The following is a 23188-nucleotide window of genomic DNA, read 5'->3' as shown; positions in this document are numbered from 1 at the left end:
ATGTTTATCGTTTTCCTTCGGTTTTTAAATGAAGAATAAAAAACTGCTCGAAATGCCTTAAATGACAGTTCTCTCATATACCGTACATGGGTCATTAAATATCTTTCAATTGTGTAGTGTACTCAAGCACTAGAACTGCGTTTAGAAAAATCAAAATACGAAATGAAATATTGTATCAACAATTTTTTAGTGTTGTCCTGAAACGAACGAAACCGTACCTCACTAAACCAATTATTCGTAAAACATTATGACCATTTTGGGGCAATAATAAAGATGAAAGCTTAAGGCTTGCTTCGATATGATTGTTCCTCTGTCCTATCAAAATGAAAGCAAATCTCTAGCAGTTACGGATGGATGGACCAAAACTACAACAGTTTTCCCTGAAAAAATCACATTTCGTCGCTATTGAGCTGAATATCGCCGAATATTAAATTTTATGATTCACTCACGTTTTAAATTCGTCTGCTTTACGTTGAAACTACCAATCACGTGCTGTTTTTATGGTGCTCGACTCAGCTGCGTTGTTAATACGTTGAACTCCGTTGTTTTTTTTTTTTTAATTTTCCATGGTAAACTTCTCTGTTGTCGTTTGCACTGTGTGGGATTATTGTTTGGTAGAATCATTCGAGAAACACCAATTACCTCTCTTTCTCTGTTGTTCTCTCTTTTTCCTCTTGCTTCTTGGTATACGTAGCTTGACGCACACATATTTAACCGGTTCGCATCGATGTTTTTGACGCGGTTTCAGAGGTTTGGGAGTGCTGCAGAGACAAGAAACTTGGTGATGATGATGCTGTTGGCCGACCGGGCATGATCTTCTATGGTTCGGCGTGCTAGTTGCTGTTGGTAAATCTCGTAAAAAGTTTCAAGTAACCGAAATTGAAACTCTACGAGATATAACTCCTGTCAATGATTTTAAATTGTCCAGTAAATCACAGGATCAGGTGGTAATTAAGTCGACCCTGCATTTCTGGTGATGTTGATAGAAACAAGGTTAAAAGTTGTAGTTGATAACTTTAACTCAAAAGTTTTGTGTTAAGTTCTCTCGACGTTTGACGCTTCACCCACTTTTCAATTTCGCTTCAAGCTGCGGCTCCTAAGTAAATAAGCCCCGCCTAGTAATGGGTGCTTCGATCATTATTCTAGTGGATTGCTATCACAAATATTTCACGTTCCTTTTGAGCGTGTTTGTGCTGGAATCTACTGCTCGAATTGTGTAATATTTGCTCCAAAATCAAGTGCTAAAATCCCTGTTTTACCTGTACGTCTTGCTGATGAAAGTGATCCTCACTCGGTCTTGCAGAAGTAGTCATTTCAAGGAAAGATATGCACGAATTTTAAATACTTTAAATTCGGTTCGATTGTTTTGAACACATCGATTAGCTGTGCACTACCTACCCTAATTCTAAAACAATTCCGAAAACATCGACATTGTTGCCAACGAATTGTTAAACATGAAAAAGTAGTTTTTCTTTTAACAATGTGGCTTCACTCAAAAAATTCGCGCCGAATCAAAGGTTACAAAGGTTTGAACACTTGATGCCCATTTTATCAGACCTGGCCACCGCGACATCACTCAGAAAAAAAAATCCAAGCAATCTCGCGGTGGCCGTTACAGATATGAAACCCATTCGATAGAGTAAACCCCAATTGGCTCAATGGCAGTCGCCTGAGTAACTGTGCTGCATTATCATATTAAAAAACTCTGCTCAGCCCAAGTAGTTTTTATAATTGCACCGTGGCATAGGTGCACCGGTGAGGCTCAAAATAACGTACAGAGACTATTTCAAATGAATTGGTATAATATAAACTGAATCCGGTTTAGTAGTTTTTTTGTATAATAAGAAAATTTTGTATTTTGGCACGACCAATCGCTGCGCTGCGGATTTGTTCTTAGTCACTAGTATTTTGTGTCGTTTAGACCATTGAAGCTGAATTAGTGGCAACGGCAGCAAGCGGACGCAATACAAAGTTTTCGTATTCTTTTTTAACAATTTTACCCTATTGCGCTATATTATGTAAACTTATTTTGTATAAATATATATAATCGTCTTGGATTTTTCCTGTGTACTCTTTTATTTACTCTTTTTACTCGCAGTAAATATTTGCGTTTTATTATTATTTTTTTATGGTTATCACTCAAGTGGAGCTATTTACCTTTGTTTTCTTGTTTCTGCGTGTGCTTCTGTAATTTGGTGTATATATAAAAACATTTTGTATATAAAATTTCAATATTAAACAGCGAATATTCGCAAATATTTGTAAAAAAGAAGAACAAGAAAAAGTAAAATATACGTTTGTTTTTATATTCATTTAGCTGCTGTCTTTGCGTTCAAAGATTCGTCTCAATGAATATTGTTCTTATGTTTTACTCTTTTGCCTTCTCTTGACATTCACACGGTTGCGTAGCAGTTATTTAATGCTCCTACTTCATTAAATAAACCTTTTTATCTAGTTGATTACTTTATCAATATATATATAATATATATCTGATCACATTTTTAACAGTCTGCTGAGTGTTTCCTCTTGGTTTTAAGAAGTGGATTTACGTGTTACCTTTTTTGCATTATTTTTAAGGTTTCAGTTTTTGCTGATTTTTTTGGTTTGTTGCTTATCGGTTGTAAGCTGGAATTTGTTGATTCGTCGTCAGTGTTCGCGCATATTTCTATTTTTTTCATTATGTTGTCTCTTGCTTTGTTTTTTTTTTTGGAAAAGAAATTTTATTCAAATAAGGATGCTTAATGGTAAATTTACGGGTTAAGATTTTCAATATATAAACGACTATATATTTGTGTGTGTTTGTTCTTGCTCAATCATTCTGGTTACGGTTCTCTCCTTCCGATGTTCTGGGTAATGTTTTTTAGTTTTGTTTTAAATTTTGCTTGCAGTATGTGGCCTTTCGTCTTTGCTTAAATACTGCTTTTACGGTTGCATGATTTTGTCTGTAATAAGATTTGTATAAAAATATAAATATATCATCTTGTTTCATTAATTACTATTGTTTCTCCTGTTATTTTAATATATTATTATTAAAAAATGGTTGTGTTGTACTTTAAATTATTCCGGTTTATTTCAGTTTTTTCTTTATATGTGTTATTTGTTCGCTAAGAGTGATATTGCTAGTCGGCTTCTGGTCCCCCTTTAGCTAGAAATGTTTACGAGACTTGACCCCGGAGGTTTTTCTGTCGAAGCGTTCTATATACAACTTATTACAATGATTATAAAAAGTTTCATCGATAGACAAATTACTCCGAGTGCCACCGTAGAGCTTATTAGTAAGAAATCTGATCCACGTTATGTTTATTCTTTTATGGAGGGAATTCTATTTTTCCGACGGTGCGTCAAATTTAGGGAAAAGATTTGATACAGGGATCTCGGGGAATAGTAATATCACTCCGTTTAGTTGGGTTGTGTCTATTGCAAATAAAATGGACAAACTTTTTAAACTTTCTTCATTGTTTGAAAGTTGTTCTCACTAAAATTTTGTGCCGAATGGTTATGGCGGCAAGATTTTATGTGCCGGATATATTTTTGTTTTCTTCTAAAGGTGATGCTATTGTATGATGTTGTTACTTTTGCTGCTGCTGTTGTAGTTGTTGTTTGCTGTTGTTGGTTTGAGTGAAAAACTATGAGAAATAAAAATGTCATTCTGTATTGTCATTAAAACATACGACCAAACCTATCGACCACGGTTCTGTACGAATGCGTATTCGTGGTTATTTGTGAGCCATCAACAATCGATAGGCCCAGCCGTAATTTTCCGGTTTCTATTGCAAACTAAAAACTTTGTTCAATATATTACCATCCAGATGCTCCAGCTGAGGGGTGCTGTGAGATGAATGAGAATATATTTTTTACTATTGCAAAAAATAGAAGTGAAAATTTGTTTGATTAGTACTGTTATATTTTTTTCCTTTTCCAGATGTTTCAAGCGTCATTTCAGATCTTTGATGTTAGTATACTTCATTCCTTCCGTGATTATAGTTGATGTTATTATTGTTGCTATTTGTCGCTGATACTTGTTTTCAAGATGTTATATGTCAACAAATTTTGAATTTCATTTAAGGTAAGGTCTTTGATCTTTTATTTTGTGTGTTTTGAGAGAATTTTATTAAACACTGCGAAATTTCCGAAAAACTTCTAATATTCTTGTTATGTTATGTATTTATTTTGCTAAAACTAAGGATGGTTACTCAACTGGAAATGAAAGAATTGCTATCTGGTTAACGATGAGAAATTATTCCAGTTTATTTTATATATTCTGAGCAGATTCACCATTGCGTCCTTTAAAATTTGCTTGACCAAATATATATTTTGATTTTAATCGGATAAGTCCACCAAAATGCACCGCTATAAATCTGCTCAGCAATCTGTATAAAATTCTATTGTATTAAAACAAAATTAGTGCATGAACTTGTACGCATAGTCTTCGGACTATCAAGAAGGTTAATGATTGAACATAGTAGATTGTGACATAAAAAAAAGTGTAAACATATTGTTCTTTCGAAAAGACTGGTCAGCAAATAATTACAATCATTTAACATAAAATCAACGGTTACACATTGATCCGGTTTATCTTGTTTTTTCAACTAAAACAAAAAAGTATTTTTTTTTTGTTTTCCTTGATTATGATCGTACTTTTCGCTGGTTTTGTGCCGAAAATACTAGAATTTTAGGTTTTGCTCTTTGCATTTGACCCGTTGGGTGTCCACATTGTGATGTTTTTTTTTTCTTTTAGCCAGACTGTTGGAAAAGTGATTCGCCAAACGATTTCCATTATATTATTTGCTTTGATTTGTTTTTTCTTTATTCATCCAAAAAATAAATAAACCTCGTAGTTTCTAGTAGCGTTCAAGAATCAAAAAAACGATCGAAACTCGATCGTCTCTTTGTCTAGATTTTTCATTCTTTTCTTTTGAATTTGTTTGTCGCTTTCTATATGTTAAATTTTGTGATCAGATTTTGGTCTTATAATTTGAGATTGTATTTAAATGTATCTTTTTTGCATAAAATGTGTAAGTGTATGAACTGTGAACCGACCAATGGCAGACACACCGTAGAAGCAGGCATTTTTGTTCCTCTAAAAGGGGATTAACCAGAGGACTTGTACCCTTATTTTGGCTACTGAATATGGATGCAGCGAACTTGCACCGATTTCAAGTGCCCCTACCGAACAAACCGATGCTCAGTGATCCGCCCAGCTTTATTTTCACTCAACGCAATCAGTGATGGAAGCTTCTCCGTAAGTTTGGATGCTTTCTGTGTTTCGCTCTATCGGTAATTGAAAATGGGTGGGCCAGAGTCACCTCGGAAGTTCTGCTGAGTCAAATACCGGTTAGCACGTTGTGACATCTCAGTTCACTGCCTGCCATTGCCCGGTCACGGAGATGTTTATTATTACAATTTTTGTTTCATTAATTTTTGCTCTTTAACTTACTTATTAGAATCAATAAAATAGAATATAATTGACAAATCATTGATATTTCGAATTACAAAAATACCATTTGAAAACTTTGAAAAGTTTATACAGATTTTTTTTTTGTTGATTTTCTTCAATCGTTTTTTTTATTTTATTTTAGTTTTAATATCGTCAGTGATTTTGGATTTTTGAAACTTTGTGAATTTTTATTTTTGACAAATTTACGAAACTTTAAACTCCTCAATTAATACACCGATTGAGAATACAGAAAAAAATAAATGATTTGCAATTTGTATATTTAGCGTTCAATTTTGAATTGATTAAAATGGATACAATTTTGGTGATAAATTTTGAATGACAATCCCAACTCTCTCGTGTTGTGTATTTATACAAACGTTCGAAATGTTTGCTCAATTTTTTCCGAATCTTTATTCAATTGTTGTTTTATATATTTTTTGCATTGGTTGAGTATTCTTGCCACTGTGATTAAATTTTGCCTACCAGTGTTAAATCAAACTTCCAATTTTGATTATCTGAAAATTTGCTTACAGTGTTTGCAATTTTTTTTTCATTCCATTCTTATTGTTTGTCTCTAAATCAAGCAACTTATCTACCCCTCGTTTCTGACAAGGGATTTTCATCTCTCGTAGCATCGCTACTGCTGCTTGCATTTTTCACTGTTAGAATATAACTCAATGAAATTATGAAAAGAAGTTTCTTCCACTTTCCAACTTTCTGTTTCATGGTAGTATTACGTTTTTGTTTTCTGCTGTTGTTTTAACGCAGTTTGGTTTTTCCATTTCGCTTGTTGGCGGCTTATGCATTGTTTTTTTTTTCATAGAAAGTTAGAAAAAAGTATGTGTCAAGAGTTTCATGAAATTTTAGTAGACATATATTTATATTCTTTCCTTTATTTCGTTGATAAAGTTTTCAACAACTATAACAATTGACGGTGACATTCTTTACTGTTGCATTTATCTATTGCTTGTGGAGAATTGGCGGTTAGAGGGGAAGAATGCTTTTTGTACAATGATGTTTATATTTACTGTAAATACAAATACTGATTATACATGTTTTACGCTATTGTATGTGAGTTTTAGATCTTTATGTTAATTAGGGTTTACTTTTTACTTACTACTTCAATCTGTCAAACTGAAGAAATATGTTCGGTAGTATTTGAATATATCGAATGGTAGCATCATTATTCCCTGAGCTCGTTACATCAATTTAAATTTCATCAGTCAGATCCGGTTATTTAATGGGGAAAGCTTGTAAGCTTCCCGTCTCTATTGTGCTGTATAGTGGTAGTGGTGGTGGTAGTGGTAATCCTTCTCGGTTATATTTCTATTGTTGTTGTTGTGTTGATAATATTTCCTGGCAAACACAGTAAAGAAAATAAACTTAACTTACATTCCAAACCTATTTTTGCTGTCAAATTAAATATTATCGCATGCCAAAGGTTTCGTAAAAACGATTTCAAAACACGCCGAAACATTTCTTCCGTTACGCGGAATCGTATTATTATGGTTTAGTTTTAACATAACTTCGTGGCTGTATATCTGCTTAACATGATGTATTTAGTCCTATTTATTATTAGCATTATTATTGTTTTGTGTTCCTATCGTTTCTCTTGAAGTATTGTAAACTGTATTGCGATTGGATTTTGATTTATTTTTACAGTTTTTGTCTCTTTAGCGTATTTGAGTTTCTAATTGTAACTTGTTTCAATTCAATAAAATTGAAAAAAAAAGAAGTTCAATAAAAATAATTGAACTACCACAAAAACATGGAGGGCAATGCAGACGAACAATTTCAAATCAAACGTGTATTGAACTGGAACGATTGACCTCCTTAAGGGCAGGCATGTTCGTTTTCAAATGTAAGATGGAGTATTATATCTATAGAAAAAAAAGCTTCCATTTTGTGATGTTATTAAATTAGTTTGCATGGAAGTTGGTAAGCCGCTGAACAGAATCGGTCGTTGCATCGTTTAACAAAATTACTTTACCCGGTAAGTAAATGAGCTCTTAATATCCGTTTTATTGTCGTAACAAAATATTGTTGATCTAAATTTGTTCGCATGTACTAGCTAACTAACAGATTGTATGTCAAATGACATGATGAATAGATTCTCATACCTCTTTTGTGTTTGACAATAACTGTAAATTATATAATTACAGCAGGGTTTACGCTGTGGGTGCTTCCTTATTGGAACTAATATAAATAACCGGTTGCTTTAGCTAAATCGTTGTAATTCATACAGTTGCATAAACATTAAAAAAACTCATTAGACGGTCTTGTAAACTTTACAAAATTCTTTTTGCGTGTTGGTCATCATTTAATTGAACTTGAGTAAGGATTCTGGTCGCTTTTTCTCGCCAACTATTCAAGCCATTGATTTTCATTACAGAACTTGACAAAATGTTTGTTATTTTTGTTTTAATTCAACGGTCACGGCACCACAAACTCAGCACACCACTTTGCTTCAAGAGCAACTCTAGCACAACAGAATTCCTATTCTAAATTTAGTTCTGTGTATGCAGTACTAGAGTATCCGCCTGCATGTATACTTCACATGGCGTTTCTATTCCAATTCGGTCGTGGTGAGTTGGCAGTGACGCTTTGTTCCAGTTGACTTTTCTGCTACTATGACTCTAATAGGGCTGTACAAAAAATAAATATTTGACCTTAATAACGGTTGTATAATCAAATGAAAAAATTTACCTTTATTTTGAAAAACAATATCCGAGGGAAACCATAAGAAACTTAAAATGTTCACAATAATTAAACAAATAAAAATACCATGTTTCAAACTTACCATTTTAGTCACCAATTGATCGCCAAACTATGTCCGATTATTAATAATTACTTTTAATTTGTTCTTAGAATAAACAAATAATTTCACTTTAGCAGCATGGAATGAATCATGAAGCCTGCTGAATGCAAAAAATAACTCGATCCAACCCACTGTAACCCCAAATTCTGCGCACAGAACTATAGTTATGTCATTCTAGAATGCATCTCTCGGAATAACACAGGTCTTAGGTGGACTCAGAGAATCATGCAATTTCCCTGTATGGGACCACCAATCTGAAACGGGCGCACTCGTTTCTTAGAATGATGGATACGGCAGAAATGTTCGTGAATTTCCATATCCCGTAAAAGACTGGGAACTGATTTGAATAATAGAATATTACTCTTGACAATACTCTCGCTCTTTGAGTGATTCGTCATGGCGAAGGTGAGGGCGGTCATTCTAGAAGGCATTGCGATAGATATTTCGAAGTTATCACGCCCAGATGGTGAATATTGGGTTCGGGAAAAGTTATGGACCGTGATGAAAATCGCGCAAAACCACAGAATTCCACAACTTACGCTTCTGTCAATAATGACGGCGGGAGAAATTTACCTTCGATCTCCTGGCGCGTCAATGTTGACTGAAGTACGTGACATTCGAAAACCGATTACGCATGCGTTGCTCACCTAGATAGCAAGCATTGTCATGTCTAGAGAAGCGTCCTCTTCTGATGAGTGTCACGAACCGCCCATTGAACAGACGTACTTTGGTCAATTGAGAACCCCATAAACTGAGAGTTTTTCGCAACAATCTGCCATAGTTTGCACCCTTAGAGTCCAAAAAATACCCAGGCGTCTATCCATAATGCAGCGACCAAATTTATCGCTCCTTCGGAACCGGCGACTGAGTCATGGTCAAATTGAAATTCTGTTTTACTGCTTCGGTTGATTATTGTTTATGATGAGAGTAGGCTATTGTTTGTATGCTTGCAATTCTATCGTTTAAAACACACTGATTATAAGAGTAAGATATATCTTGGCTTGGATAATTAAATATAATGTAACACTACCATTTATATTGTAATTGTAAGTTGAGAGCTTCTTATGAACTAATGCCTTATCTATTTTCATCCATGCTGTTGTATCTGTTTGTGTTTGCTATTGGTTACCGGATCTCGAAGCGCTGAATTAAGGCTTCCGAGAAAAGCCATTTTGTTCGTTTATAGGATGACCAGCAAGGTTGTTCTGACTGATCATTCAAAGGGCTTGAACGGGGGGGGGGGGGGGATGATCGAGTTTTTATTTGTTTTGCCAACACGCTACGAATAATTCACTCCTGCGATAATTATGAAACCATAACTAAAGAGAAATAAAAAATGCCTTTTTATGTTCGAAAGATTCGTCCTGTCATTTAATCCAGAAACTAGTTCCTCGTGTGCATTCCTTCAACGGTATTTTTCCGGTTATATCGTGTGTCATTTGGTCGAAAATTGGATTTAAAAATTATCAGATGATATCATTTGCCTAAAAATACCGAAACTTGTGTGTGATGTGTTTTTGTTTTAATTTGTCTTGTTATTTTATGCTTTTAGATTCCAAAAGTTCAACTTCACTTAATTTTTACTATTTCCTGCATTGAAGCTCATGTCTTGAGCCAGATCAGGTGCAACCCAACGACGCCAAAAGTATGGGTTTGAGCGCTATATAACGCTTGATCACAGCATTGCGATTGGACGGCGTGCGGTTCCGGCTTACCAAAACTGATTTCATTTGAAATCATTACCATTCGTGAAGCCTGTCGAACCGAACGCTGGAAGGTTAGTTTTTTATCTATAGGAACCTCTGAGCGGGCGCTTACTTTCGACTGAATCCTTGAGTCCTGGCCGACAGAGCTGCAAATCCCAGGAGATCTATATTTTAAATATCACAATTTCAGTTACATTGTCGTTTTAATTTTGAAGGCATGGCATAATAAATATATTTAGGTTTCTCTTAGGAATACAATTCCTAAATTTTTAGATTGACAAGAACCAACATGCTATAAAAAAACTCCTAAGTAATCAACAAAAGGACTTTGTAACAAAAGCAAATAATAATTGCCAATTAGTTTTCGGAAATCATAAAAATTTTGGTTGTTAACTTGTCATACGATTAGAATTTATTATTTTTTATACATTTTCCATTAATGTCAATTATAATAGATATTTACGGTTTAGATACAAAAATAACTAATATTTCTTTATACATTAAATAAACGGTTTTACACATTCTTGCAATAAAATATGTTGAAATTTTTACTGATGTTTCTAATACCGAAATTTAAAATTATTACTTTTTTCAGTGGATATTCACAACGATCTCGCTTCCATTGATGTTATTGTTTTGGAAACGAATCGTAATATACATAAGACTAGGAAACTCACCTTAAAATATATAAAAGTATGATTTGTCTTATGTCTCCAGTTTCATTAATCAAATATAAATAAAGTTGGAGAATAGTTGGCTCAGTATGTTTCTGATCGTCAGAAACTGTACACATGTGTGTAACCTGTCCTGTGCACATTCATTTCGTTTTGTAAGCAATACTCGTATCTTAAAAAGATGTATTTCTGCCTATGTAAGGCTGCTGATTGACAACCAAAAAGATTTTTTACGCTTACGTAATGTACAACAAACTGCCATATTTTTAGTATATATAATGAATAAATTATTTTTGAGAACATAAGTTTAAAGACTAGCAAATATGTTTTGTTACATTTTTTTCATCAACTTTGGTAAGAATTTTGTTTGAAACTTCGAAAATGCATCCGATAAGAACTTTAAATCAAGGCAAGCAATTTTTCGTTTCTCGAGAAAGACTTTTCAGTAGTATCAACTGTTAAAACACTATTTTAAATAATTTATTTCTTAAAAATTTTCCTAAAAGTTTTGGGTTCTTGAATTTCGAAAGCCCTTCTCGTATTCAAAATCGTTGCCTCGAACAGTCATGTTCATTGGGAGCTCTTCCTGACTGATGAAAATGCATTAAAGTAAGAAAAGTGTCAAATTTATATCCTAAACAATGCAACTCTAGCCCTAGAATAATAGCAGCCTGTCAAGCTGTATGAGAAGTTATGAAATGTACATTCCTGAAATCAATTTTTTGGTTAGACATAGCCTTAATATAATGATTTTTTTTCTCTCTGTGTAAAATTATTTTGCTGTCTACGAAACACGGCTCTGTACAATTTTTGTTCTCACCAAAAGTGACTACTTTTACTTCATTCTGTTTTAGCATTGTTGTAATGCTTGTAATCAGCGGCCTTCCTTCAGCGCAAAAACCACCAACACATCTTTCTGCCATTGTCTGAGACGCATGGAACAACACAGTTACAGTTACAGTGTCACTTCGATTGTAGAATTTTGAACTCGCCAACGACCCACATTTAGCCAAAATGATGCAATTTAAGCTAATAATAAACTGTTAGAACCTAATGAGAAAGTAGCCAAACATTTATTGTTCCATTCCTTTTAACGTTTGCCGAAATAGTTGTACCAAAACAAAAACAAATTTGTCTACCTAAACAATTTAACTTGCTAGTCGATTAACTTTTTTTTTTCTTTCGATTCATATTTTAAAAATTTAGATAATAATTTTATACATTACAAATAAACAATAATTTATTACATCTGGGAAAATAATAAACAATGGTTGTATTTACAAGGCAATCAATCGCGTGCGTGTGACAGTAAGGTCGTGATGCAACATGCGTTTGCGGACGTGACAGAAAGATGTTCTTTGGTTTTCGATTCCCTCCGGGAAATTAAACAACTGATCTCCTCAGTGATAAATGCTGCTTAGACTAATGGCTTAAATTTCTGGAATTCTATCCTCAAACGCTTGATATATTCTCCGTCAGTTTTGTTCGAATCAAATAATTTACACCATATTGCTTAGGTGAAACACATTTGAGGAATAATTGAACTGAATAAAGCGAATGTTTTCTGATTAAACCGCCCACTCATAGATCAAAAAAAATAATTACAATATTTATAATATTTGTTTCGTGCCTGTACGTTTGTCTTTCCGAAAAAAACGCTTCAGTTGCAATACAGTTTACTCCCTTTGGCTTTGCATCATCATGGCTTACAAATACCGTGTTTGTTCACGATTGGTGTTGTGCCTCCTGTTATATGCTTTCTTGTTTATCATATTATTCGCACGTGTCATTCTATTCTTGTCGAAATTCCGAATGGGTGATCCTTAAAATGTTCCACGAAATAATATTCCCCGCTTTATTTGCTTTTGAGGTTTCTGTGTTCTAGATGACAAACACTAGGGTTTAATTTAGTTTTTTGTTATTTTTTTATGATTTTAGCTTAAATTTTGAGGTTTCTGTTCCGCTTCTTCCGTTACATCTATTCGTGATTTAATATTTTGTTCTGTGATGTGGCTGATTTCGAATGGAATTTAGTTGTGTTTTACTTTCTCTAGATAGTTTTTTTGGTTGTCAATTTTTTTACTTTTGGAAATGAAGGCCAAAACGCGAGTATATCGTCTATAAGTACTTGACTTTGTCGCTTGTGTTTGTTTATCTTACTTTCTGCTGTAGTTGCTTTGTTTTTGGACGCTAGCATACTACATTATAGGAACCACAAATGTTGTTACATCTTGTTTTGCTTTGCTTCACTTATTAGTTCTTTGTTTAGTTTGTTGTGATTTCGTTCGTTTTAAACAATATATCTATACTTTGTGTTACTTTTCTCTAAAATTAAATTTCTTTTTTTTTTGCTTTAAATTTGTTTAGATAACAATTTTGTATAATTTGCTTTAAATTTATAATTAATAAAGTGTAACTTTTTATCTTTTTTAATTTATTATTTACTCTTTTCCCTCAGTGAATTTGGTTATTGATTCGGTGTTTGCAGGTTTCTGGTGTTGGCAGCCGGTGGCCGCTGACTGTTTCATTTCGCTTTGCTATCTCGTAAGTATTGTAGGCTTTTACTCCAACTGTTCCAGGAAGTTTGGAGATTTGAAATATTCCGGGACAGGATCATCCATTCTCGAAATGATTTTGTAAATCGATTTCTTCCACGACTGTTCGGTGTCCTTCCCGCTCTGTATCGCGCGGAAGAACTCTCGCAGTGTCTGTTCTATAACATATCGGAAATTTTGGGGCACCTGCAGGGATACGAATAAAATTGGTATCAGGAATGAAAGAAAAAAATGACTTCGCATCGATTCCAGGGACAAAGAACGATAGTTTACTATAGGCGTGATACACTACGATATTTCAGCCAAGTACTTACCTCGATATGATTATTCCGATTGTAATGCAGGTTCAGAACACGATATATTTCACTGTCGTTGCTCACATGGATGTCGTCCACGTTCTTCATTCCTTCACTTACTGCTTGGCGAGCGTACTTCTCCATTTGAATATAGTAGAATTCCCTGTGATGAAGAAAAAAGAAACATGATATAGTGATGCTTACTATATAGATACTCGAACTATTGATAAAAACGGTTTTGATGAGTCGTTGACATACATGAAAAACTCAATCTAGCGCATGTAGAGTTTCCAAAAAAGTGATTAAATTATTACGAACATTCATGATAGCGTCCTTTATAACGGCCGGAATAAGGAAGGAATATGATGTGATTATGGGAAGTACCCACAACATGACATCAAGATCGTCATCGGTGATACCAACGCACTAGTCGGACGAGAGGAGTTCTTACGTCCTTTTATTGGTGGGGAAAGCCTTCAATCTACCATCAGCGACAACGACATTAGTTAGTGAACTTCGCCACGGCCAGGAGAATGGCCATCTGTAGTACCCATTTCGCACGCCTGAACATTCAGAAACACACCTAGAGAAACCCCAATGGAAAGGCCTGCCCCCAGATCGACCACATTCGACGGCCGTTACTTTTTAGACATCATAGTTGTGCATTCCTTTCGAAGGCCAAACGTCAACTCGAGTCACTATCTCGTGGTAGACAAGATCAGCGCTCGGTTGTCCAACGTAATTAAATCGAGGTCGTCGAGGAAGATACGTCTGGACATCCAAAGGTTATCAGCGGAAGGAGATGCGGCAAAGTATACTCGGGAAGTTTATAGACGGTGAACCAGCTGAAATGAACCTGAACGAGCAGTGGAAGCACATCCATGATGCAATCAGTGAAACAGCGCGAGAAGTGATAGGCATGACAATGGGAATCACGCATAATGGGTTCGATGCTGAGTGTCTAGAGGTGACGAAAGAGAAAAACCGAGCCTACGCCAACACGTTAGTAGCAGCTTATCATATGACGCGTCAGATGCGGGAGAAATACCGGGAGGCAAGAGCTGCCGAAAACAGGCTTCAACGCCGTAAGAAATGTGAGCACTACGATCACGTCCTCGCGGAGACAGAGAATTGCTTCACCAGGCACGACACAATGAGCTTCTATAGAACGACCAACCGAAACAAGAACCGGAACGTGACAGTACCTGCCATGTGTAATGACAGGGAAAGGGACCTGATTACCGATAAATCGCAGATGGCCAGGCGTTGAATGCAACATTCTGAAGAAGTGTTGAACGGTGAGGAAGGTAGGAGAGTCGTCGAGAAGAACAGGATAGAAATTGGGAGGACAGACAATCTGTGGGCCCACCAACATTGGACGAGGTGAAGAATGTTTGCAAAGAGCTAAAGAACCACAAAGCCGCTGGAAGGACACCTAACCGGCCGAACTTTCCAAGTCGGTCAAAGAGCGGTTGTGTAGTGCAAAAACAAATTACTTGCGGACTGGTTGGAAGGACTCATATGCCCTATCTACAAGAAGGGACATAGACTCGGCTGTAGTTATTATCGAGACATAACTCTCCTCAATTCCGTTTATGAAATTCTCTCCCGTTTCCTGTTCCTGCGACTGAGGCCGTTGCTGGAAGCCTTTGTTGGAGAATACCAATGCAGTTTTCGAGTGAGACGATAAACAACGGACCAGATGTTTACCTTGAGACAGATCCTCGACAAGTTTCAAGAACACAACTTGCAAACACTTCATCTGTTTATTGACTTTAAGACGGCGTACGATACAGTAAAACGCAACATGGTTTTCCAACAAAACTAATTAAACTGTTGCGTGCGACGCTTGACGGTTTCACATCCTGTGTCAAGACAGCGGGCGAATGTTTGGACGCGATTGTGACGTAAGATTGTCTGGAACAAGGCTACGGACTCTCAAACTCGCTGTTTAACATAGCTTTACGAAAAGCAGGTGTGCAGAAGAGCGGCAGCGCCATCACGAAGTCCCACATGCATCTAGGCTTCGCGGACGACATTGATGTAATTGGTGTTAACAGTAGAGCAGGAGGCTTTTACGGCTGTCAAAAAAGAAGCTGCGAGAATTGGACGTACCATAAACTCTACCAAAACGAAGTACATGGTGGCTGGCAGAAGGCGTGGTAGTTCTGCGGGTGTTGGTACTGCGGTGGAGATGGATGGAGATACTTTCGACAAATTTGTTTATCTTGGTACTCTCGTGACATTTGACAACGAGGAGGTGAAGAAACGGATTGCGGCAGCGATAAGGGTTTATTACGGACTGCGTAGCCACCTTAGGTCCCGTAGCCTAGAGATCCGTACGAAATTTGCGCTCTACAGGACTCTGATCTTCCGGGTGGCACTCTACGGACATGAATCGTGGACGTGGAAGGAGGCCGATCGACGAGTGGTTGGGGTCTTCGGGCGTAGAATCCTGCGATCAGTGCTGGCCACGTGGCACGGATGGCGGATGAGCGACCGGCGAAGATAATATTTAGCAGAGAACAGGATAGAGGCCGACGACTTCGAGGCAGACCTCGCAGACTGGAGAGGAGCAGCTCATAACCGAGTTTCGTGGACACGTATTCTGGACTCGGCATAGGATCTCAACGATTTGTCGCCATAAAAGTAAAGTAAGTATGAGTGTGATTAGCAAAAATATTAACCAATCTTTATCAATGCAGCATTTTCTCCTACTGTATCTTCTACTACAGACAATCAAAGTAACGAACAATCCAGTGCTTAGAGAACTTAGTTTCATCAACTTTTCACCTCGCAAGGACTTTTGAAAATTATCTTCAAAATTGTGTTATGTTTAGTTACCAGGGGAGGGGGCTCACCCTTCAAATGGAAATTTAGGCTATAAGAAACAGTTTTTAGAGGGTGCGGGTTTAAAAAAATCTCTAGCATTTTAAATTTAAATTAAACTTTATGATATAAACCCATGGTTTAGGCTATAATAGGTCAGGTTTTTTTGAAGCAATTCAGGGTGTCCCAAGCATAAATTACATTTTTCATAATTATCAAAAAAAACTGATTTTTTTAATCATTTCGGTACTCTGTTGTTAAAAGTGAGTATGGTTCATTGAGCAACATCAGGTTTAATATCGTAAAACATGGAAAATTTTGTAAGGAATAAAGCTATTTCTAATTTCTAAATATTTTAATCATAAGTTATGAGCTAAGTTACTCAATAAGGAGCCATCTACTTTCCATGTGGACGAACGCCAATGTAAACTCAAAATCTTTTGTATGGGCTGTTAAAATTTCACAACAAGACCCCTCTCTCTCTCTCTAAGCTGTCCCCGTGGAATGTGGATGGCCCCTAATTGCTTATTTTTCGAATTATGTTTTGTTTTGTAACAATCAGTAGTGCATTTTCTTTTCCTTCATCGGGTTTTGGACCAAAACCGTTGTAATCTCCTGCTGCCCCGAGTGCTCGTTTCGCTGATCGTTGAAGATCTACGTTTCTTTTTCGCTTTATTATATTTTTTCGTGAATCCCATTCCATTCGCAGAAACTTTTCTTTAGACAACCGCATTCTAGCCGCAAAATTCGAAACAAAACGCCATTGAATTTTCAAACCGGACACATTCTGGCAGAGTACTTGTTAATCTTGTTTAGAGAACTTAAATTAGGCTGAAACAAATTTCGAATTCTTTTTATGTCCATGGTTATCAAAGTTAGCAAAGGGGGTGGCAAAAAATAAATAACACCGAGATGAAAAAAAAAGAAATATCTTTGATCAAAGTTTGTGTGCAAGCTATGACGTTTGTAACTTGCACTCAAATAAATGTTGAAAAATAACACTTTATTATTATTAGTATTTATTTCGCTTGCCTTTCGACGACACTCTCGCTGTCATTTGACTTGTTTGGTGCTAAATTAAGAATTTATGCTGTCGGAAAACCAATGAAATGAACAATACGGTTTGAGCTTTTTTTCTTCCCCTTCCAATATTCAAGATTTTTGAAGCGGGGGGGGGGGGAGGTGTGACATAAAATTAAAATAAAATTTGTAACGGCCTTACTCCGCTTTTTCAAGTTCTGCACCATCTTCCGTTTTGTTTGATCATCTACTCGTTCACTGAAGATTCTTATGAGATTCATATTCATTCATGCATAACTAAATCATGAAGTTAGGAAGAATTGCCTGTATCTGCGTAACTCAGCTTACAAATTCTGGAATTCTATTTTCACAAGGAAAACAAAATAAATCTGTCCAAGTTGTTGAATCTTCGAAAGGTTTGATAATCGATGATGTCAGTAAGGCCGTTACAAATTTTATTTTCATTTTATGTCACCCTCCCCCCTTCAAAAATGTTGAATATTGGAAGGGGAAGAAAAAAAAGCTCAAACCGTTTTGTTCATTTTATTGGTTTTCCGACAGCATAAATGCTTTATTTAGCAACAAACAAGTCCAGTGACAGCGAGAGTGTCGTCAAAAGACAAGCGTAATAAATAATAATAATAAAATACTGTAATTTTTTCAACATTTATTTGAGTGCAAGTTACAAACGTCATAACTTGCACGCAAACTTTGATCAAAGATATTTCTATTTTGTTTGTCTCGGTGTTATTTATTTTTTGCCACCCCCTTTGCTAACTTTGATAACCTTGGACATAAAAAGAATTCGAAATTTGTATCAGCCTAATTATTGCTTATTTTTACAGTGATCAATGACCAAGTATGCAATTAATTTTTTCACTTAAATATGATTGCTTGAAACGGAGTTACTGATAATAATCCCAAAAAGTAACAATTGCTGTAGTGAATGCTACCTTAAAATATAATGGTTACTGTTAATTAAAAGTAGTAGCTCATGGCAGCTAAACAGTAATCAGACGTAAGTTTATACATACATTAGCTGAATGTTCTTAGACACTCATCCCGTACATTTGCATAACGCAGTCTGACGTTAAGTATGCGATGTTTCCATAAGAACAAAACGATTCAGCTCTCACATTTTTTTCACGCTTTTTGACAATTGTTACGTAACGGCTGCAAGCGTCGCCTTCACGATCACAGAAGAACACCGTAGAAACGCTCATAAGACGTCTGATGAATTAAAAGATTTGCTCGACAACAGTGCCTGGAGCCGTATTTGTTAAAACTGCGCGTTCCCCTTTTCGGATATGAACACTGCATGAGGGCATTTAAATTCGCCGTATACAAAGAAATATAAAACTAGGGTGCCGACCGGTGTGATATGTGTTCTGTTCCGGTGACTTATTGGCTTCTAGGCGAGAACGGCGGAAAGAGAACGGGAAAAGAAAAAGTTCGTTATTTTCTGCGTCGCACGCCACAGACTACCAAGGCAAGGAAGGCGGGAAAATTCGTTTATTCTTGGTGATTTCTCAGTTGGTGGGAATACAAGACTTGAGGATAAGTTTTATGGTCGGATGGTTTTGACCGTTGACGAAATGTCAAATTAATGGCTCACAACGCTAGTTGTATGGGGATTGAATAGTGAACTAAACAATACTCAACAGCCGATAGCGATTATTATAGTCGGAATAACTGAAGCCTGCGAAGCTTTAGAAGATTTTGAAGACTGTGTGATTTTCAAAATGTGCGTGATGCCAAAAGCAAAAATGTTTCATTGCTTCTTCTTATCATGCAAAAACCAAACGAATATCAGCACCTTCGTAGCAACGAGTTACAGCATAAGCCACACAATCGTTCTATACTTTGAAATATGTTTGTTACCTCATTGCGATTCAATACAATTATCATTCGTAGAACACGAGTCTTACCCGATACGACTAAAAGCACTTATTTTTTGTTCACACTTTCATTTATTTGACATGACACAATACAAATTAATATTCAACGGAGTCATTTATATCAAGTGTCTTATTTTACAAAGTATACCAAAAGCACCTGTCATGTCTTGATGTGTTCATTAAATAAAGCTCTCTCGTAAGTCAAGGTCAGTCACAAACCCGCAGTACAATTCCAGTTAATTACGTTGTTAATATTTTCAGAATATATTTCCTGTGAAAAAAAAAATCTTCTCGTATGATTCGATATTTGATCATTGCACTCACAAAACCGTGACACGAACCAAATACAAACTACCGTCGTCTCACTGGCAGAAGAAATCATATTAATAATCGGTAGTTGCTTTCAGTCTGTTCACCAGGATGGTATACAATGTGGGGGGTTTTAAAGCGTGGAACCCGGAATCTGCTGCGCTCCATGCAGCGAGTAACTATTGTGCGACTCAGCCGGATGACGATCGCTTCCGCCACTAGAAAGGAGAGTGCGCTACACACACTGGATTGTAGTGTGCTGATGAATTTTTAATGTTCCGGCAAAATAACTTGGCCAAAGCAGTGTGTGATAATATGCACCAAGTATCATTAGAGGCAAAGGACTTGTCAGTAGCGGCTGGTTAGCGGAAAGTATGCACAAACAAAAGCGCACACAGAGTTGCGGATGATGGCCGCGCGAAAAATTTCTTCCCGTTTCCGCTACAGCTCCCTTCGACGTCTTTGCGAAGGAGAAAAAATGTCCTACGATGCGGGCCGTGTGCCACTAGAGAGCACATGAGAGGTTCAGATGATAGGCATGAAAAAACAACATTATCTCACATAATGTGCAATGAATAACGAGAAAACAAAGCACGACAGCAGTTCTCGACGCAAACCAACAACGCCAGGCTGGTATCAGCTTGTTTGGGTGGTTGCCTGATAAATATGCACTGCTGTTGAAAGGAGAATGTGTCAGTTGTGGACAGGCTTCGAAATGGTCACCGTAGAACCACTTTTCACTGCGATAATCGTCTTCTTCTTCCTCTGACGCTACCAAGGCTCGCTGTCTGAATACATTCTTGAACAAACATGTCAAATGAGTATCGCCTTCACGACGTTATTTTTCTCAAACGTATTTTGACATTTTTTTCTAGAAATAAGAATTACGCACGTTGAGTGCGTGTATTCTGGAAATTATTTATATCATTGATCGCATATATCAAGATGGCTTGACAACGTAATTTTTTTTAATTCTTTTATCACCAGTGGTTTCCGAGAAATTTTCAAAAAACTGAGTCAAGCCATCTTGAAACATAATTTTTCTTTAAATGAATCGGACAACGATGATATATACATCAATCGAAAGCTCTCAATTTGTGGTTCACGAAAATGTAATTTTTAACGTCATAATTACTAGTGTTTGTACAGAAATTTGTGTTCTATTGTTCACGTAGTTCTACGTTTTGATTATTTATTAATGACGCTGCTGTCCGCTAGTGGCGTTGGCTGTTTGCGGTGTTTGTCACTGCTATACTGAGCGTGCGTTTGAGGAATATGGTAAATATCGAGATTCGGGGAACTTAGCCAACACACTTGCTCTACTACAGGTAGCCCAACAGGCGGAGAAAGGATATGTGTAAATTTGTTGACAAAAAGGATACCGGTAACGAAAATGTACTTTCAAAGGAAAGCAATCCAAATTCGACGGATTATTTTTCGAGCGCACAGAGAAGTAACTCGAGTGGAAGCCTGGCCAAAATTATTTTCGCTACTGTTTAGTAATATGTTGGAAAATATTTGAGTGAGAAGTGGAAGTGGCTGGTTCGAGTATTGTATCAAAGAGTAACTCTAATAATCACGCACATAACTTGATGTTTACATTTACATAGCCTATGTGGCTTCATTAATGTTATTGAACAAATGAAGAAATACGCTCGTATAATTTACGCCTGAGAGGCCGTTGCGTCAAAGAAGTTTCCTGCATTTGGATCCTCGGAATCGACTTTATGGTTGTCATGATACAATTCGTGTTATTTGCCACCGTTTTAATGAGGTATACGACCTGTGACTTCGACTTGCCAATCAATGTGTTTCGTCAACGACTCCTAGATGCTTTCCGCAGACTGTGACGGTAAAGTTTTAATTTTAGTTCATTAAGACTTATCTTTGTCAGATGAATGTAATTGTTTAATAATAGTAATGATAATAATAATAATAATAATAATAATAATAGGTTGGAAAAAGGCTTTTGGACGGAGTGTTATTTACCTGGATTATTGATTCTGTGCATCAAGTTAATTTTAAGTTAACTTAAATTAGTTGAAGTTCATTCACTTAACTAATCTCATTTAATCTTTGTTGAACTGAAACTCTGTTTTAAGCATGAGGCAGGTATTCGTCAAAATATGCCATGAACAACATTTTTCAAACGGGTCGCAAATGTCAATCCGGACGTTACCGGATGAGATATTTGCGAGGATGTGATGTTATGAACTTCCATTCCCCCGATGATTATATGATCGGATTCCGCGAGATTTGATAACTCTTTCAATATTGAAAACGCTCGAAAATACGTCAAAATCACTAATTTCGAAAACTTCTTAAGAGTGGCTATAATTTTTAATATCGGAATTTTTTTCAACCGGTTTATTAGCATTGAACATAAAGAATTCATTTGGTGCATGATATTGATCAATTGTCATTTTTTTGACGCCTGGCACAACTTGGTTCGATTCCCAAAAAATGCTTGTAAATTTGGAAATGTTTACAGCTCTCCCAGCATATGATAATACCGTTTAACGTTGATAGAGTGATGGTATATTGTGAAGCATTTATTTAAGCTGCAGAAAAAAATATAGCGGCACCAAAAAGCGACATACATTTTTTTTCTTATTTTGGCCAGATTTTTGTTCTAGGTACTCCTCTGTGCGACGGTGCCACTAGTAGCTTGACAGACACGCGGACAGCAGAAATCTACTTTATTACTTTGCTCATAAGTTAGCACATATACATGAAAAAATAACAGAAGAGCAACATTAAGTTGGATCCCGACATTTGTTTGAATATTTCTGAAACATTTCTCCGAAGCTAGGTGATGAAAAAGTGATAATAATTGTTTGCCATTCCTACTGGTTCTGAAAAATAATCCGTCGAATTTGGATTGCTTTCCTTTGAAAGTACATTTTCATTACCGGTATCCTTTTTGACAACAAATTTACACATATCCATTATGCGCCTGTTAAGCTACCTGTAATGCAAGTGTGTTGGCTTAGTTACTAAGAATCACGATATTTAGCATATTCCCCAAACGCACGCTCAGTATAGCAGTGACAAACACCGCAAACAGCCAACGCCACTAGCGGACAGCAGCGTCATCAACAAATAAACAAAACGTAGAACTACGTGAACAATAAAACACAAATTTCTGTACAAACACTAGTAATTATGACGTTAAAAATTACATTTTCGTGAACCACAAATTAAGAGCTTTCGATTGATGTATATATCATCGTTGTCCGATTCATTTAAAGAAAAATCATGTTTCAAGATGGCTTGACTCAGTTTTTTGAAAATTTCTCGGAAACCACTTAACCACAAATTACCACAAATTGGATTTCGAACTCACAAATTAACCACTAAATATTGGTGATAAAAGAATTAAAAAAAATTACGTTGTCAAGCCATCTTGATATATGCTCATTGATCTTATAATAATATTTCACAACATAAATTAACGAAGTAGACAGAAATAAGCCGAAATAGCATCGCTAAACGATTGACAGTGTGCATCTCTTTGATACGCGAGTGTCGTTTGACTATCCTGTTCTGTCTGTGAGCTGAGGCGATGGTTTGGTTGTTTTACATTTACGAGCGAAAGCCGACTGTGACGCACGCTAAGGAAGCGAGATCAAATGATAATGGTGAC

At 36.3% G+C, this 23188-nt stretch overlaps 1 protein-coding gene across 5 annotated transcripts in view; it reads right to left on the bottom strand.

Moving 5' to 3' along the window:
- Window positions 1-542: 542 nt before the first annotated feature.
- LOC129718781 (homeobox protein prospero) overlaps window positions 543-23188 on the bottom strand; it is a 206568-nt gene continuing 183922 nt past the window's right edge. For all 5 annotated transcript variants that reach the window (XM_055669855.1, XM_055669853.1, XM_055669852.1 and 2 more), the window contains 2 exons: window positions 13505-13649; window positions 543-13376 (listed from right to left, as the gene is read on the bottom strand). In XM_055669855.1, the coding sequence (XP_055525830.1) occupies window positions 13197-13376; window positions 13505-13649 (325 nt within the window). In that variant the 3' untranslated portion in view covers window positions 543-13196. The remainder of the gene's footprint in view (window positions 13377-13504; window positions 13650-23188) is intronic.

The sequence above is a fragment of the Wyeomyia smithii genome, chromosome 1, assembly GCF_029784165.1.
Source record: "Wyeomyia smithii strain HCP4-BCI-WySm-NY-G18 chromosome 1, ASM2978416v1, whole genome shotgun sequence".
Taxonomy (NCBI): domain Eukaryota; kingdom Metazoa; phylum Arthropoda; class Insecta; order Diptera; family Culicidae; genus Wyeomyia; species Wyeomyia smithii.
Note: the sequence above shows the minus strand (reverse complement) of the source record. Positions and strands in the feature narration are given on the sequence as shown.